Source organism: Ostrinia nubilalis, chromosome 9 (genome assembly GCF_963855985.1).
Source record: "Ostrinia nubilalis chromosome 9, ilOstNubi1.1, whole genome shotgun sequence".
NCBI classification, from domain to species: Eukaryota; Metazoa; Arthropoda; class Insecta; order Lepidoptera; family Crambidae; genus Ostrinia; species Ostrinia nubilalis.
The window spans coordinates 4196917-4214956 of NC_087096.1; the positions used below are offsets into that span (position 1 = coordinate 4196917).

Sequence of the window (18040 nt, forward strand, 5' to 3'; positions counted from 1 at the left end):
AAAAAGTGCACGAAAAGATTGCAAGTCGCCGTGAGCGTCCTTCACCTGCACAATAGCGGTGGCAAGTAAAACAGTAGGCTTCGACTGTGATCTTGTAAATAAAGATGATGACACACTGGGCGCATCGGACTTATCGCGGTGAAGCAATGTGTGATGTTTGCGTTTACAAAACCGGCAAGTAAAGAAAGAATTGCAATTCTTGATTTGATGAGATGACTTTAAGCAATTATAGCACCATTTCTTTTCTTCAGCTATTTTTATACGTTCATCGATAGATTTCTTACGAAACTCGGAACACGATGAGATTGAATGTGTATCATTGCAATATGAACACTTCTGAATGGGTTTAACGTTATCACTCGAAGTTGCAGGCCGGTTATCGTTCGCAGCCACTAAGGTGTGCGACACACTAGGGCGTTTTATAGAATTTTGAATAGGCTTCGATTTTGATGTATCTAAAAAATGTGTATCACGAATTAAAGCTTCACATTTAGAATGCAAGAATAGTTTCAACTGGTCATATGTTGGAAACTCGATATCACAATACTTTTCTTCAAAGCTACGACGCATGGTTGTATCTAATTTCGACAATAAATGATAGACTAAAACAAAGTTCCAATTTTGAACCGGTAAGTTAATAGTTTTCAAAATACTTAAGTTTTCGTCCACTATATCAAGCGATTTACGAAATTCCCTTGCATCTTTAGATTTAAACTCAATATTAAGGATTTCGCGCCAACAAGTAAAAGCAAGATCGCGTTTATTTTTATACCTGCCGCATAAGGCTTGGTACGCATCATTATAATGCTCGTGAGTTAATGGGAATGCCTTAACTATGGACAATGCGTCGCCGCTAAGAGATGATACCAAATAGTGAAACCTTTCCGTGTCGGTGAGTGAAGATGAATTGTGAATTAAAGCGTTAAATGTATCAAAGTACTCCGGCCATTGTTTGATGTTACCAGAAAAAGTAGGAAGCGTTATTTTTGGCAACCGAATATTGAACGATGACGAGACGCTTTTCGATTGCTGTAATTCAGCATCCTCACTCCGAATTAAGATACGGTAAATAGATTCGATTTTGTAATAAGTGTCATCAAATTGCTCCTGTATACAAGAATCCAGGTCGTCCGTATCATCTAAAAGTTCCAATATGTTGAAGTGTGCGTCTTCAAATGTTTCTGCTATTTGTTTAATGTCTTGGTGATAAGAAAAGAACAAATCGCGCTGAGAAGGGTCGCTTGTCGCTAATTGACCAACTTCCAAAGCTTTGTTCAATCGTTTAATAGAAATTGTTCGCTTTCGACGCAAAGACGGTAAATCTTGCATAGAATATTCATGTTCGATTGATTTAGATTTAGATTTTCTTAACGTTTTTCGCGTCGAACGTTTGCTTAAAAGTGACATTTTAGTTTTTAAATACTAAATGTAAAAGTGTAAAACGAAATTTGAAATTAATAAAAATATTAATTTTACTCAGTGTGTTACCACCCTAATGCTTGACTAGACAAAAAACGTGCGGCGGCCGATGCGGAATGCAGCTGCGAATTGAATTGATTATGCACACACGCACACAGGTTATGCACAATAATGATAACAAGTGGCCGATATTTAAATGATACGTTACGCTAAACGTTACAGGTACGATTACAAGATACAAAATGACGACTGTAATTATTACAAGTTAGCGTATTCAAAATACGAAATATAAAATTGTTTACGTTAATTTGAACTGAATTACGATAAAATATTTTACTTTTGAAATGTTGTTCGTAGTTGCTTGGCGCTGGATCGGTGCGATAAGTACGAGAGATCACCGGTGGGCGCGGGACAATGCAACTACCCGAAAGTAAAAATAAAAATGTAGGAATGTAGTTTCGATATTTAAATGATATTACAATATGTTTTAGATATTGTACGATAAATAAAACGATTACAACAAATGTACTAGATGAATGTGGATGAATGTAGTGTCTATAAATAGAATTAATGTAAGCCGATGAATAAATTAAGCACCGATTAATGATGAAAGATTGCTTAATTTGATCCTACAATAATTCAAGACAATACTTAACGATGTTTAACGATAGGAATTCGGATAAATACGATATTACTGATGTGACCCGTAAGCACTGATACCGCACGATGTTGGATTAAGTAAATACTGATTAAATAGATTAACTCTGCAACCAATAACCGATGAATGAAATGAATAGATTTTACTAATTGCCGAGTATTTTAACCAGAAATACCACGATATCTGGAACGCGATACAGTACAATTTACAGGTGCTAGGTGGAAACTGTCCCGGGTTTCGGCACCAAAAAGGATGTAGCAAACGCACCACGATTAAAAGGCGATTGGTGGCTTCCTGCTACACCTGGATCAAACCGTAGAAGGCTTGCCGGTAAAAAGGGATCGATGTTCTGTACGAGCAGTACGCAATGACAAAATACTATGCACTCACGTACCTTGAGCAGATCGTTGACAGTTCCACCTCGAGTATGGGCAGCAGCAGTTGGGAATTCCTTCGGTTTCTAGCACATTTGGGCGTGTAGATGATGAGGTAAGTTGAGATCACATGGGAGGGTGACTAGCACACGCGTCGACGGGCCCGTTAGATACGAATAGAAGATGGCGATGTGACCGGTGCGGCCTCCAAAGCGTGACTGCCCTCAAGTTGTCAATAAAAATCCAACTCGAAGGACGGAGCGCATAAGCAGCCTAGTTTGACTGCGTTTTGTCACTACATTGATACTTATGCAGAGACATCGATACCCGCGATTATTATGAAATTTAAACGAAAAGTTACGATGACGGAACAACGATAGTAATGCTATAACTTCAGCGTCACTGAAACGGAGACAAGCAGGAGTCTGACAAATCAAAAGAAAATCTAGATAATATCCATTTTCTTTTATGTAGTGTTTTGTTTCGAGTTAGGAAGAAGGTACAGGTCGCCATCACATCAGGTTTTACATTTTTGTAGAGAAATCGTACCTATTAAAATGACACTACGATATAATGTAGAGCTTGATCACGTCGTCCGTTTCTGTCCGTCCGTTCGTCAGTCATGACCTCAGTAGTTGTTAGCCCACACAATAAAGACGATCCATAAAAGGCTCCTGTATTCGTGTGACCTACATCCATCTAAAACTGGCCACATTTTCTCTTTTCTGACGATATTTTGAGCTAAAACGTTTATGTAAATATGTAAATTCATGTTAAATAGAGCCAGAGTACTTTAACTAGATTAAACTGGCTCGTAGTGTGACATGACTCAGCTACCCGAGTGGCAGACTTAACTAAGTCGTAACTTAATCGCACGAAATGTAGGGCGCCATTTAATCCAATCATAATAAGCAAGTAGAGTAGGTCGGCCGAAAATAATTTATTAATGTAAGTTAGTAGCTTTTTATTAGACGGAAAATTGAATCTTGGGGAAAAGTAGGTACTCGGAGACACGTGTAGGCCCGATTTCTGAATAAGATTTCCAGCTTTAGCGCGCTTATGTTCAACCAAGAATGAATTTGTTTGGTTGAACGCGCTAATCTCAGGTAGTACGAGTAAGTATGGTCTTATTTGAAAAAATGATATTGGTATTGGATTGCTCATTTATTTAGAAGCTAAATAGACTAACACCATCACGCTAAGACCAATAGAACAGAACATCATTGAAAAATGTTGCGAAAACGGGAAAAATCATTCAAACTATTTTCACGCGTGCGATTTTGCGTCTAATAGAGAATCTCTATAAAACAATTCCAAAACAAAATAATCTACAATTGAAATCGATCTACATGTGCACTGTCGACGTATAATTTCTACCTTTCTACTATAATCCGTTACAGTACTTAGGTCTAAGCAATAAAACGATTCGCTCTATTTTTTCCAAGCGCAGTTTTCTTCTTTTTCTATCGTCTGTGAACCAATGTGAACTAGGGCGGCTCACAATCAGATTTCCAACTTCAATCTGACCAATACGGATTAATTTACTTTCAAACACGGAATCTTTCAAACAATCGAAGGAAAATGAAAAAAAAAAAAAACATTTTTCAATGCCAAAACTACATCATTTGGTGCAGGCTTGAATTTGAATACATTTTAAAAAGAGTCATGCTTTATTTAAAACGATCCTATTATATCTTGAAATGTAGAGCTACCAGTAATATTTCTTACTTTAAATAGTGTAGTGTAGCATTTTTAATACCTTATAATGGGATTCCCGTAACTTTATAAGCATGTCGCTGCGAAACGAGGATGACGTGTACATTTTTATTTCTTTCCTCGGATAAATAGCGAAGGCGATATTGCATTTTTCCCTGCTTAGAAAACCGGAGATTAATCAGCTTTAGTTATATTTTAATTTACACACCAGGGTCTATGACAAAGTAATATTAGTGGTCGTGACAGATTCAATTTCATAATCCTGCCTTATTTAATACCTTTACCACTGTTGTTACTATGTACAGAAGACAGTAACAGCGGGGTTCTATATTGGCTCACATAAAATTCTAAATCCTATTCTTTGTCTTACTACCGATTTGTGTTCATAATAATCTCTCTTCATAATTTTATTTTTCATACTTTTTTTATTCATACATTTTTATTACTACCATCGGAGCTCATAACAGTTAGTAATCATAATTTTTTTATCAATACTGTTACTACCAAGAACCATTTAAAATACATAATTTTATTTTCAGATCTTTTTTCTTCATAACATTCATTGATCATATTGTTTTAATTAATAATGTTGTTACTAAGAACATACTTTTAACTCATAATGTTGTTGTTCAGAATAATTTACTTTATAACAGACATACTCGTATCTTTAAAAAAATCATATATAATTTTTTAATAGAGTAGATAAGCATGCAGAGCATGCAGCATGAAAGCAAGCATGCATTGGTATCTCCTCGTCTCCGGCGCTGCAGGATGTGCAGCCCTTCCGCCCTTGCGTAACGAGGCTCAGGCGCCCACGCTTGCTTCCGCAGCTTCGGCCTTCAGCGCCCTCGGCGCCTCGGCGACCAGCCTCAGCCGCTCCAGCTCACCCGGGCGCCTGAGCCTCGTTACAGCGGGCGAGGGCTGCCCTCCCTCCGCGCCTCCGGCTTTTAAATTACACTCTAGGGGTAGGGCAGACAAGACTACGTGGAATCGGTTTTGCAGCGATTCGTTTCTGTCACGTTAGTTTTGTGGCACAAAATATTGCCTGTTTTGGACCATTTCAAATTAATTTAATGTTAAAATACGATTTAATACGAATATAGACATCATGATTTTCAATAATGTGGATAAATACACTTATGAGTAATAAATTTATGAAAACAAATATTAGGATACATCACATTTATGAATATTATAGTTATTTATTCGAATGATTATGAGTTTCGATCATTAGTATAGAAAAATATATGAAAACAAATATTATTAAAAACTAAGTGTATGATTAGTGATATTATGAATATCAATGATTATGTTTTTAAATATGTAGGTTTTAAATTTTTTATGAAGAATGATCATTATGGTATCAAATTGTATGAGAAATATTTTCGGACCTCCAATGATAGGAATTGAAAAGTTATGTAAGAAAATGCGCTACCCTAAAAGTGTTGTAGGTAGATCCGCCTGATAAGGCTTAGACAACAGTTTTACATAATTAAAAGAGTCAATATTAAAATACACGCAACCGGATCTTATTAGGCAAACCTACCTTACTTATTTGACAGGTATTTTAATTTGGTTTACAAGGTATTTTTACTCATTGACCAATTAATACGAAATGTTTAGTTAAAATAAATGAGGAAATTTAAAAGGAGATCAGGAAAAACGGTAAAACCTTGTGTCATTATGACGTATTTTGGGGACATTAATTTTAATCAAAGCTAAGTAGTTTGTGATATTTTTCATGTTTATCACTTTATACTTACTCAAATATAGTAAAGAATTCTGGATTGCATGCACTCGGCAAGAGCGGTTTTACAATCCCGAGGGAACAAAGTGGTGGAGCCATTGTGTGCGCAGCCATTGTGTGTCCTCAGTCCCGCCGCAGAGAAGTAAGGGTGGGTGCCTCATTCATTGTTTGCTTTGATGGCATCTGTTTGAAGAGATTAGTTATGTACGAGTAAAGTACCTACTTGGCAACCGATTGGGGTTTCTTTTTATATATTCTGTTTTTTTAAAATAATGTCTGGATTAAATCTGGGTAAGGTATTACGTAAGTTTGGGTTCTTTTATGGCTAAGACGAAAGAAGTGGATTTTACTAATGCTCCTACTAATAGGTACGACAGCTATTGCAGCATCGAATTAGATCATAATGTCACCGAAGTAGTTAGCTTATTAGAAGCAGTATAAACTCGTTTTGTGATAAGGAAAATCCATTCAACATCTCAACGATTTGAGATATGATAAGAAACGCGAAACCCACCGGAGCACGCAACAGTTATCCCCTTAGGGATTACCTGACGTATTAATTTCCCACCCGGCGAGCAGGAAAAAGCAGATGTAACAGACGTAACGTCTTTTTTTATCGTCACTTGGTTGGGGCATTTGCGTGCGCCCCTCGACCAAGTGGAGCAATAAGTGAACGAACTGAGCCGGCTCTACCGCATTAGTCGCTTTGGATTTTGATTGATGGCCGAATAGACACGTTACCCAATTTATCATCGCAGCGGTCAACACCCCCTCGCGTATGGAGTCACGAGCCGCCGTGGCGTGGTACTCGCCAACCTTGGACGGAAGAACATAAGTTTTATAAATTAGTGACAATGCCTCGAGTTATTTCGTAGAAGTGCCAAGGTTGGCTGTTCTGGGAAGTGGCGGCACGACGCGCGGCAAGTTGGAACGGAACGGGCGCGCGCTCTCCGTCGCACCCCCCGCCCCGCGCGCTGTTTACACGCCGCTCGGCTCCGCGCCTCGCGCCGACTCCAGTCGACTTTGGCATCCGACAGGGGATTGTTTACGCCGGCGCCAGCACCGCCGAACTGTCACCTCTCGTCGCGATATCGTTATCTGTGATAAATACACCAACATTGAGTGAAATTGAATGTGCGCGTTCTTAGAAAGCGTTTCTGTTACGGTACGCGGACGGCCGCCCGCCGGCGACGTCGATTTCTGCAAATTAATTTCTCCAGTGCACTCGGTTTCTACGAAACTGTTTATAAAGAGTTTACCGAGAAGCGAAACGGCATAAAGTGGATTTGAGGAAATATAAGTAATTATAAGTGGGATTGTGTGTTTCCGTGTTCAGTTTTAAGACAAGGCGTTTACATTGGATCCCAATAACCCATTCAGGCCTCCAATGGTGGTTAAACTACCAGGTGAGAAAACTTTGGAATATACTTTGAAACTTTTAAAAACTTCTGTAAAAACTGCGACAGCGACTTGAATATTGCAATTTTATGTAAAAATAAGGGTAAGAGGTACTCAGAAACCAGCCAAGAAGTTCTATAGTCGTAAAATATCAAAGACAGAAGGTGATTTCAGCGGAAGGTCATAAAAACGAACTGTTTTGTTTATGAGTGCGAGACGCAACAGTCTCGAGCTCCAACCAACAAGTGGCGCCAACATAGCACACTCGGGTCAACCAGGTTCAGATCTTCGGGTCATGTATCGCCACGAGATAACCATCCGCATGACGTCATATTATCATCTGGAACCAATTATATTCCTCTCTGACGTAATTTGTCAAGCCCGCAAATTAGTTGTTATGTATAACCATGATATCATCGTTTAATTTTGTATTCATTCTGCTTTGAACTTTTTCAAAGTTCTACTTCTATGAAAAAAAAAATGTTTACGGCGTGTTTGATAAACTAAATGGCACCACTTGCTATAAGCTTTAGATATAGTCATGTTATGCAAATGTGCTATCATGATAAAAAGTTTTTAATAAGAATCTGATAACGATCCTGCGTCATATCTATCACGCTCATGGTCGCCTTCGTTGTTTATGTTTTTGCTGTTCAAGAAACAAATAGGTTTGGTGTAATGTATGTTAATTTATTTATTCGCGAATGTGTTGACTGTTTAACGACACTTGATGCGAGCTGGCTCAGTTCGTTCGAAAACAATTAGCGCGCGATCACGCGATAATGCGATCGTTTCCTCAGAACGTTGAACGTTTAAAGTGATTAATTGCTCTCTGGTATGATGTAAATAAAACATTCTTGCAATTTTTATATTAGCAGCCGCTCATTGCATCTTTTCTATTCGTACTAATTAACGTTATGTCTTTATAAATACCCAGATAACAATTTAAACTTGAATCTGACTTGCAGTAAGTTTGATGTATCAAAAATGAAGCTTTGTTTCAAATTTGCCATGGCAAGTATATAAACTTGAGGCAAGTTTAAATCAAACTTTCTAGTTTCCGAGCGACAAACTTGCATTAATGTGTTTCTATAAAGTATATGCAAGTTTGCCTTAACAAACTTGCATTATGTCTGCTTCTATAAATTATATGTAAGTTTGCCTTAACAAACTTGCATTATGTCTGCTTCTATAAATTATATGTAAGTTTGCCTTAACAAACTTGCATTATGTCTGCTTCTACAGGGTGTTAGGTAAATGGGTATATGAGCCGACACTAGCCCATGTTAACATGAGCATATAAATGGTATGGTGAAGTCAGAAAATTGATATCTTCATTTTAATTATTTTAATTTTCATACAAATCGGATTTTATAAAATTTATTTTGTATGAAAATGTAAAAAAATAAAATGATGACATCAAATTTCTGACTTCACCATACCATTTATATGCCCATGTTAACATGGGCTAGTGTCGGCTCATATACCCATTTACCTAACACCCTGTATAAATAATATGTAAGTTTGCCTTAACAAACTTGCAATGAATATGCATGTTTGACATTAAATAAAACAACAAACATAACATATATTTTTTTATTATTTATACTTTTATCTTATCTTACTTTAAATGAGAAAAAATCGGTTTCATGGTCGCCGCTATTGGTTTTTTTCTTTATTTTGTGTTTCTGCTCTGAAACAAAAAGAAACAAGTATATTTACCACAGGTTAAGACATTATTTTACATTTAATTGTATAAGTTTCTGTACTACTAACAAAATTATGAACTATGTCTGAAATAAATATATTTATAGTAATCCTTAAAAACTACTATAAGGGTAAGGGGTTATTAGTTAAAATTCTGAAAGGAGCACATCTAAAATTTGTAAATCACTAGGTACATAGTATAAAAGAAAGTCGCTGTCTGTCTGTCCCTTGTGTAATAATAATGTAATATATATGTATAACTAGCGACCCGCCCCGGATTCGTATGGGGTTCTATTATATAACCTTTCTCATAAATCCCTCTAACTATTGTTGAAAACCGCATCAAAATCCGTTGCATAGTTTTAAAGATTTAAGCATATGTATGTCGCAGGCAAATTGTATGATTCCGCATTTTACAAACGGCGTCGTCAGTTTACAAACGCTCGCTGTTCTGTGAAATGCCGAAGGCAAATTGGCGACTCGTTCAATTGATAAAATTTCGACTATGATTGTTGCAATAGGGTGACCATCATAAAACACATGTTGGATAAATCGGACCTTATTTCAGTAATTCAAATTCTATTCAAATAGACAATATCGATCTTTAATATGGTACTGATTTTTTTATACGACTATCGTGTCCACTGTCCCTATGAATATCTAACAATATTTATTTATTTGATCACCAACAAGGTTACACTTTAGCGTTCACATATCATAATAGTCTTCCATAGGTATGTTTTCCGTTGGGCTTTCAGGGCTGTCTTTTTTCAGAATAAGATAGTCCACATCGTCAATACTCATACATCATATTTTTTATACCATATAATATTCCGCAGCAGTCCTCCGAGCACCAGATCCCATTGTCAGCTTAGCGTTTTTTACATGCCTGATAACCTCAAAAACTTTTTCATTTGTCCACGGCTTTTTCACTGCTCCTATTATTGAATCGTAAAATTAATGTCTTTAAAACAATAGTTTTTTGTGAAAAGTCCTTTGAATACGTAGAATTTGCACTATTTTCAATATTTTTCTGTATCACAACTCCACTACTCGACGCCATTTTTCTTGTTTTGATTGGCAGCGCCTCGAGTGGTAAGAAAAAGAACTAAATTCTTCAATTTGCCGCGGCATTTTGTAAACGGCGATTGAATTGGCTATCAAATTTTGTGGCATATTATAAAGTGCCAAGGCAATTTACATTTTGCCTTCGGCATTTCATAGATCAGCGAGCGTTTGTGAACTGACGACGCCGTTTGTAAAATGCGGAATCATACAATTTGCCTGCGACATGTATATAGGAACAGACAGCGACAGCAACTTTGTTTTATACATATGTATAATACATGTACCCGTGTGAAGCCGGGGCGGGTCGCTAGTGTAAAATAAAATACATCTAATGTAAATAAATTAAATCTTACCTTCTTGAAAGTCTAACTTTAGCTTGATTTAGCCAATCACTTATAATTTCTTTTAGACTGTCTTCAGTTACATCTTCGTTGATTTTTCTACATATTTCTGAAAAATAAAATAGAAATAATTAACACTAACAAACACGAATGATTCAGAAAATAATAGTAGTAGGTATATTGAGAGATATACAGGTGTATCTTAATGAATTCATTGGCAACCTTGCAGGGGGAAGCTCAGACCATCATTATGAACAACTTTATTTTCGTGATCAGTTTTTGTATGAAAACAGGAAAAATTGGTCATAGGAAAAGTTCATAATGATGGTCTGAGCCACCCCCTGCAAGGTTGCCTATGAATTCATTTACACCCTGTATAAGTTTGTAATAAAATAAAGGTACTTACGAAAGATTAATTTATAGGTTTCTGTACTCATAAATGACTTTTTATTCGAATTTTTCATCTGTTTCCCAGTTAACGAATACAACTCGGCTACATCATCTAGAATTATTCGTCTCAACATATTAGTCGTAAGGCTTCTTACATTTCTGCCGCCAATACCAGACAAAAATGACATCTGAAATTTAATTAAAGTAGCATTAGAATGTTTTCATAGAATAATAAAATTTGCCCTGTGTTTAAGTATTTAATTTATACATACTATTGCCTGTATTCTTGTTTATTTTTAAATGGTCATCGAAATTATTAAAACTTGCAATATCTTTACTGGTAGACTTGCCAAAAGTTCTGAAAGACCTGCATTGTCATCTGTTGGTGAAAATGTTTCTTCGGACCTAGCTAACGGTAAATCCAATTTTCTATTGATTTCAGCCATTTGGTTAGCTAGGTCTGACACAATCTGAATCATATGACTCTGCTGTATAGCATATTGCTTGTTTGTAATGCACTCTGTAACAAATAAAAAAACATGGAAAAGTCATAACTAAAACAAGTGAAAATATGAAATTTTGTCGCATTGCATCTTTGACGAGAGAAGCTCATTGCATGTTATAAAAACCTGTTACCTGATTGGCAGTTAACAGCTTTGAGTTGTGTTTGCTTGGCCTCTTTAGAACCGGAGGTGACTGGGTAATTTACAGCAGACATTATGTCCACTGTCACTTCATTTGTAACATCATTTTCTGCTTCGTCTGAGTCCAAATTTCAGGTTTCTTCCGCTTTTTTTAAATGTAATCGTGCTTCGCCATAAGTTTCTGAAATAAATAAAAAAGTCTCACAATAGTAGAATCTAGTTATAACTTAGCAATACAAAAATAAAGAAAATTATTTTACCATAACTTTTAAGTATTTTTATTTGATATTGTGACCATGTTGCTTCAGGTGCAGGCATCTTCTTCAAGTTTGTTTTTGATTTCTTCAGTGCATACATTAGGGTAATAACAAGTGTTGGTATCTTAACCACTTTGATGAAACTATGCCAGGAGCATCATCTTCATCTAAAAATGTAACCAAAAAAAATTTTTTTGATTCCATTATGCAAAGTCTGAAACCAAATAACACTATTAATTATAATTATATTATATAATAATAGATAGGTATGTAGGAGGAAATTTATGTTACCTTTGCTAAGACATAACTAACAATTTTAAGAATTAAACGAGGTAGGATAAAAGTACATGATAAGGTGGATAGGATGTTTAGGGGGTATTTTATATTTACATTTACAATTTTGAAGTGCTATGAGTGTAGCATTTTCATAGCAACATGATAATTATTGAAAGGAAAAACTATGACTTTTCCATCAATGTCAGTCACTGTACAGCAATTAATTTATTTTATTTGAGGATATTTGTTAATTTTAGACGTTCTATTTATGTATTATTTTCCAATTGCAGTGCAAGACAGGGTCCACGATGTACATTTACAACTTACAATAACACCTTTCTGTTACACATAGATAATTAGAAATAGATATTGAGTAATATGCATAACTAAACAGGATCGAACATGCAGGAACTATTTAGGGTTAGGAACACTTGGAACACGTTGCCTGGGTTTGAAAGTAGGTAAATAAGGTTTAAGGGATAGATATGAACTACATATTATCATTAATTCTGTTTGTAAAAGTAAAAATAAATGAACTAACCTTTAACCTTCAGCACGTCACGCGTCCAATTCGCACAACAGAAGCGTTTATTAAATAAAACACCGTGCAAAACAAAAAAACTTGTAGGTTCTACGTTCTACCACTGATTTGTGCACTGCAAAACACAGATTAGAAGAGAGTATGCTGCAAAAGTGCAAAACACTTGGCTGTTTTTTCTTCCGGAACCGGAAGTTTTTGTTTTCTTTTTTATGGCTTCGGGCGAGTGACGTTGGCGTATGACCACTAGTGATTATTTGCAGTGTTGCCAGTCGGGTCTTGTCAGAAATTACCAGAAATATAAAAAAATGTAACCTTTTTGAATAAAAAGTAACCTTCATACGGGGGGGGGGGGGGGGTGCGGAGCGATTGTGTAAGGTTGTTCATGGATGGTTCATGTTTACCTAAATTCGAAATTTTGACCATTCCATGAAGACCGAAAAGTGACCGGTCGTATAAAACCGTTTCATGGATTTGCGTTTTATTATCAAAAAAACATTTGCTAAAACTCATTGTCTTTAACAAATAATAAATCAAATTCATGTTTAAATGCAGTTTATGACACAATTTTTAAATTGTCACTATTAATATTTTTACTGAATAACCTGTAAAAGTTAATTCTACAATTTCTGAAAAATCACCTAAAAGTAACCTTTTCATTAGTGTAACCAATGCAGTTCAAAAGTAACCTAAAAGGTTACAAAAGTAACCTTCTGGCAACACTGATTATTTGCTCCATGCGTATGACAGTTTAACGCAAGTTTGTAACAAACAAAAAACAAACTTGATACTTCATCTTTGAAACATAGCGCAAAATGCAAACTTGCTTCAAAATTAAAAAAGCCTTGAAACATCATACCTAAATCAAAAAGCTTACAGCAATATTGCCACAAACTTGATTTGTCATATTTGACGTGACAATCTAATTTCAAATAAAAATCATGTTTGCAGCAAGTTCGCTTGCTATCTGGGTAAACACGTACTAATTTAGTGGTTTACCGAGCAATGGTGTACAGTTATACTTGCTTCTCGTGATTAATATTAAATTGCCATGATATCGTTGATTAGTTCACACACTTATTAGTAGGGAATTGAATTAAGGAGTATAGAAATTATAAGAAACGAATTTTGTAAATACTGCAGGCTATAATATCTAAGAAAGTTGAAGCTGAGCCGATGATATCGAAAATATTTCTTTGAATGGCTTGCAAATCTGCACCTGTCATATTCTAACGTATCGAAACCTTTGCAAAGCCTTCGCCTACACAGATTCTAGCTACTGTTCGTCACAGCTGGCCAATTACAATAGCCCACGCGCCACGGTGATTGGCCAACAATCACGCATTGTCCATGTGTTTACCAGGAATGCCGAAGCAAACGATGTACAGGGAACTGCGACCGTCTTTGTTTATCTACGTAAGGATACAATGACATTTTTTGTTGCCTCTTCATACTTGAAAGGGACCGCTATTGTTATTAGCTAATGGTCTATGACGTAGACCGATTCATAGAAGAGACTCGCTCTATCTATAGAAGAGATAGTTTAAAGTAAAATATACGTGCGATATTTCTTAACTAAGTTGAAATCTCAAAATTAAGGTTTGCATATCCTCACTTTTTTCCAATATTTATACCGTTTATGATAATCCTAGAAGGAGCTAGCGTTCAATAGAATACAACTACATAATTACTTCCAGGCATAGATACCATAAAACAAACATTGCGGTCACACGGTACGTAATAAACAGTTACGAGAAATTACAATGCCGAAGGAAATGACCGGTGCGGTGTCCAACTGTATCGGCAATATTAACTAATAATAACAATTACAATGTTTAGCGTTCTACTCAGTCATTCGTTACATAAAATGATAATTTAAACAAGCTATTACTTACGTATTTCAGGTGACTTCTGACGCACAAGTCTTTAAATTGAAATGGTATTGTTAACATTTCCAAGTTCGTAGAAATTTACCGTAAATAATTGTATTTCAAGAATCAGCTTGTTTACTGATAGGTAACATTTTCAAGTAATTGATTTCAAGAGCTTTTGTTTGAATGTTGTTTATATTTTTCATAATTTACTTATAGGAGGAATTTTATTTTTAAGTTTTCATATTTCGTTATTATTGACCAACTCAATGGAATGATCAATTTTACAACTCATTCAGTTTTGTTTTTATCTTCAGTGAGTTTTGATTATGCTTTCCGTACGGCTTCGCTCACGTGGATTTCGATTCTCGAAAACTTTCACTCCCCAATTGTGTCCGGTTCTGGCATAAAAAGTGTGCCTCTGCAACTCGAAAATAAGTATTGTGTTGTATAAGTGTAGCTTTCTATTAGTGAAATAATTTCTCACTCCTTCCTCAAGGTTATTCCTTCAAATCTTTCTCTTCTCGACGAAACGTAAATTTTATGTAGACATTGCGTCTGAAATCTTATTTGATGCTACATCAAGGAATTATGCTGTTGCTCTAAAAATAAACTACGTCAGTCAGCTCTAGGTGGAACTCTTTCTTCCTGATAATGTAGGTAATATTGAACAATCTTCTATTTAACTGTTTCAGGTATACCTCTCTTAAGTAATTGGTCTTCTGTATCCAACTGGAACTCTTTCTTCCTGATAATATTGAACAAACTTCTATTGAAAAACTACTTTTACCGAAAACATCCATGACCACAATTTATATCTTACTTTCTAATGTTGTTATAATATTAACGTTTGCCATAATTATACGATGTCAACTTTCCAGTTTATTTCATTTACTTTTCATATTACCTATTGATGAAATTATTTTATTCCCTCCGAGAATTGCGGACCGATATTACGATTGAATGGCAGCTCAGGAACGCTTAACGTAAATTGGTTTAGCAATTAAGGTGCTGCAGCTTCATTATTCATGACAGCTGTTCGGTTACTGTCCGCTCATTTAAAGAAGATGGTAGATAGATGAATGAAAGTCACTGGTAGAAAATATAACTATATTGCGAATAATTAATATTACGCTAAAATGGTCGAATGGTAATGAGCACGCGCGATTGGTATGGTGATTCGACGTGTACTGAATATAAAACTAAAATTATGGTTAAAATGGAAAAGTAGGCCAATGCGCGAAAATGCTGACGGCGCGCCGAGGCGCCGCGTTTGTGCAATGTACGTAGACCGTACATACTCCCGGGCGGGAGAAGATGAGGTGAAAGTATGGTAGTGGTGCTGGTGAGATGAGATGAGATACAAGGTGATAAACAATAGTTTTGGTTTTGTGCATTACATGTGATTGGGCATTGTTGACTTAACTAGTGCTTAATCTATTTAAAGGTTTGCGAATCGAAAACGTGGATTTGGCGGCGGCGCCTTATCAACTCGCGCACTATTTTTATTTTCACTGCCCGTTTCACTAATTGGTTGCTCACTAGCACTATTAGACTGGTTTTTTACACTGACGCACTGTACACTAGAAGCACCCTCGGCGCTGACGTCACTGCGAGCAGCAGCGCGCAGCCCCGCGCGCCGCCTGCGCGCCCGGCAGCAGCCCCAAGCGACGACTCCTAGCACTACGGCTGCGACAAACACGTAGATCGCTGCGTAGTGGTGCACGTCGTGGTAGGAGATTTGGCTGATGTTCACTTGCTGTTCTTTCAACTGATTTATCTGATCTCCTAAACTCTGAAGATCTTTCTGGAATCCACTCACACTTGGCATGTAGCCTTCGAGTGTGGTATTGGGCATGGACACATTTATTATATAATTGATCGGCGGGATGGTAGCCGTCATGACTTCGGGTTGGACCTCGAGGCGATTGCTAAACTGCTTGTGTGACACTATGGTAAATGAGTCACCTTTGATAAGACAGTCTTCGTCTAGTGTCATTACCCCGGCCTTGGTAAGTCGCTCGCTTACGATCATGTTTCCGCATATTATTCTTATTTGGCACTGACCGCAACACGAGAACAGATAGGTATTCACTTTGTGTAATTGAGTCCATGCTTGTTTACAGGGATAAAAATTGGTTTCACATGTATCTATGGTAGTGCCTTTAGCACATAAAGTCTGGTCGTTTTCTAACTGGTATAAGGGGCTATGTAGGTAGCAAAGACGTATGGTGTCATCGTCAAGGCTATTGCACCTTTGAAAATCGTTATCGGACAAAGGCAAGTACATATCTTTTTGTATATTCATTGCAATATGAGTGGCAACCGGTGCTAGGGTGACCATGCTTCCGTTGACCTCTCGTGGTATTGGTATAGTTTTGTAGATGTCGTAGTGGTCTCGGCTAACTAGAGGTATTTTAATTTCAAAGATCACGTAGTCGTCGGTAACTCTTGCCTTGATTTTCAGGAGATGGTAAATTTTTGGTAGGTTTGTTTGTAGATTGTCTATAGGTAAGGACAGGTCCTTGGTAAGATGACCGGAGATGATGTTGAGCTCTCGAAGAAGTTGTTCCGGTTTCAAAAGGTGTATGTTAACTTTCCCGTGGAAAATGTTGGTAATGGTTTCCAACAATGTGTCTTGAAGGTACCTCAGGTTGTTAAGAATGTTGGTAGCTATAATCGATGACATGGCAAAATCATTGCTGTTAGCAACGTTCTGAATGCCAGTTTTCAACTGATTAGCAGTTTTTTCTAATGCATTTAGATGCTGATTGAAGATTTTGTACTGCTTGTCCATGGTATTTTCTGCTCGTTTTAACAAATTATATTCTGCTTCCACTACCGATGTCTGGTTCTTCCACAAATTTGCGAGATGCTGTTGGTTGGTTTGTAGTATTTCTATATCTTTTTTGTATTGTTCAGCGAATTCTTCGTCCAGGACACCGAATAATGTGTGGGCAATCGAGCCAACGCCGTTTATTAGCCCGCGACGCTGTCTAGACGGAGGCGCTAATCGTTGATTGAGCAATATGGTATTATAATAATCGTACTCTGCATAGCCATGATGTAATTGGGATAGAATTACATCACATTGCGTTTTTATTGTGGAATTCAAACATATGGTATCGAGGTGACCGAGATATTTGTTAAATAGGAAGTTTCCTTGTCGGTATGGTTCTAGATTATAGTATACTATCAGTTTCCATTCATCACGGACGAGGTACATGGTTGATATTTGGTCGAAATAAAACATGTTTTTATTATTTTGAAGATTGGATATATGATAACTGGCACTGATAGGGGTCCATAAAAACATAAACATCATCAATACGAATGACAACAAGTTGCATGATTTCTTGGTTCGTTGATGAGTCTCGGGAGCCTTATCTTGGTCTTCAGATTCAGGCTCTGGTAATGGTCGATTTGGTGTTTGGTTTCTCTCACGTGAAATAGCTCGCAGCACCCATGCTAACACGTGCACGGCTCGCGTAAAGGTGCTGTGTTTGGTAATTATTTCTTGTATAATGTTGTCACTTGATCTTGTAACAGCATTAGTTTTGGCAGATTTCCTAACTTCAGCATCTGTAGTGTAGGTTGGTTTTTGTTCTTGGTCGTTATGTGTAGGTAGCCATTTTG

The 18040-nt window shown here is 36.7% G+C and overlaps 1 protein-coding gene and 1 long non-coding RNA gene across 2 annotated transcripts in view; one reads left to right on the plus strand and one right to left on the minus strand.

The window, feature by feature from the left end:
- Window positions 1-6941: 6941 nt before the first annotated feature.
- LOC135074451 (suppressor of cytokine signaling 2-like) overlaps window positions 6942-18040 on the plus strand; it is a 53822-nt gene continuing 42723 nt past the window's right edge. Inside the window, exon 1 of the mRNA XM_063968746.1 lies at window positions 6942-7320. Coding sequence (XP_063824816.1) covers window positions 7302-7320 — 19 coding nt within the window. The 5' untranslated portion in view covers window positions 6942-7301. The remainder of the gene's footprint in view (window positions 7321-18040) is intronic.
- LOC135074457 (uncharacterized) lies at window positions 10336-12516 on the minus strand. The gene is made up of 6 exons (XR_010257845.1): window positions 12011-12516; window positions 11723-11933; window positions 11455-11643; window positions 11091-11338; window positions 10835-11006; window positions 10336-10537 (listed from the first exon to the last, which is right to left on the minus strand). It is a non-coding gene; the product is annotated as an uncharacterized LOC135074457 (long non-coding RNA).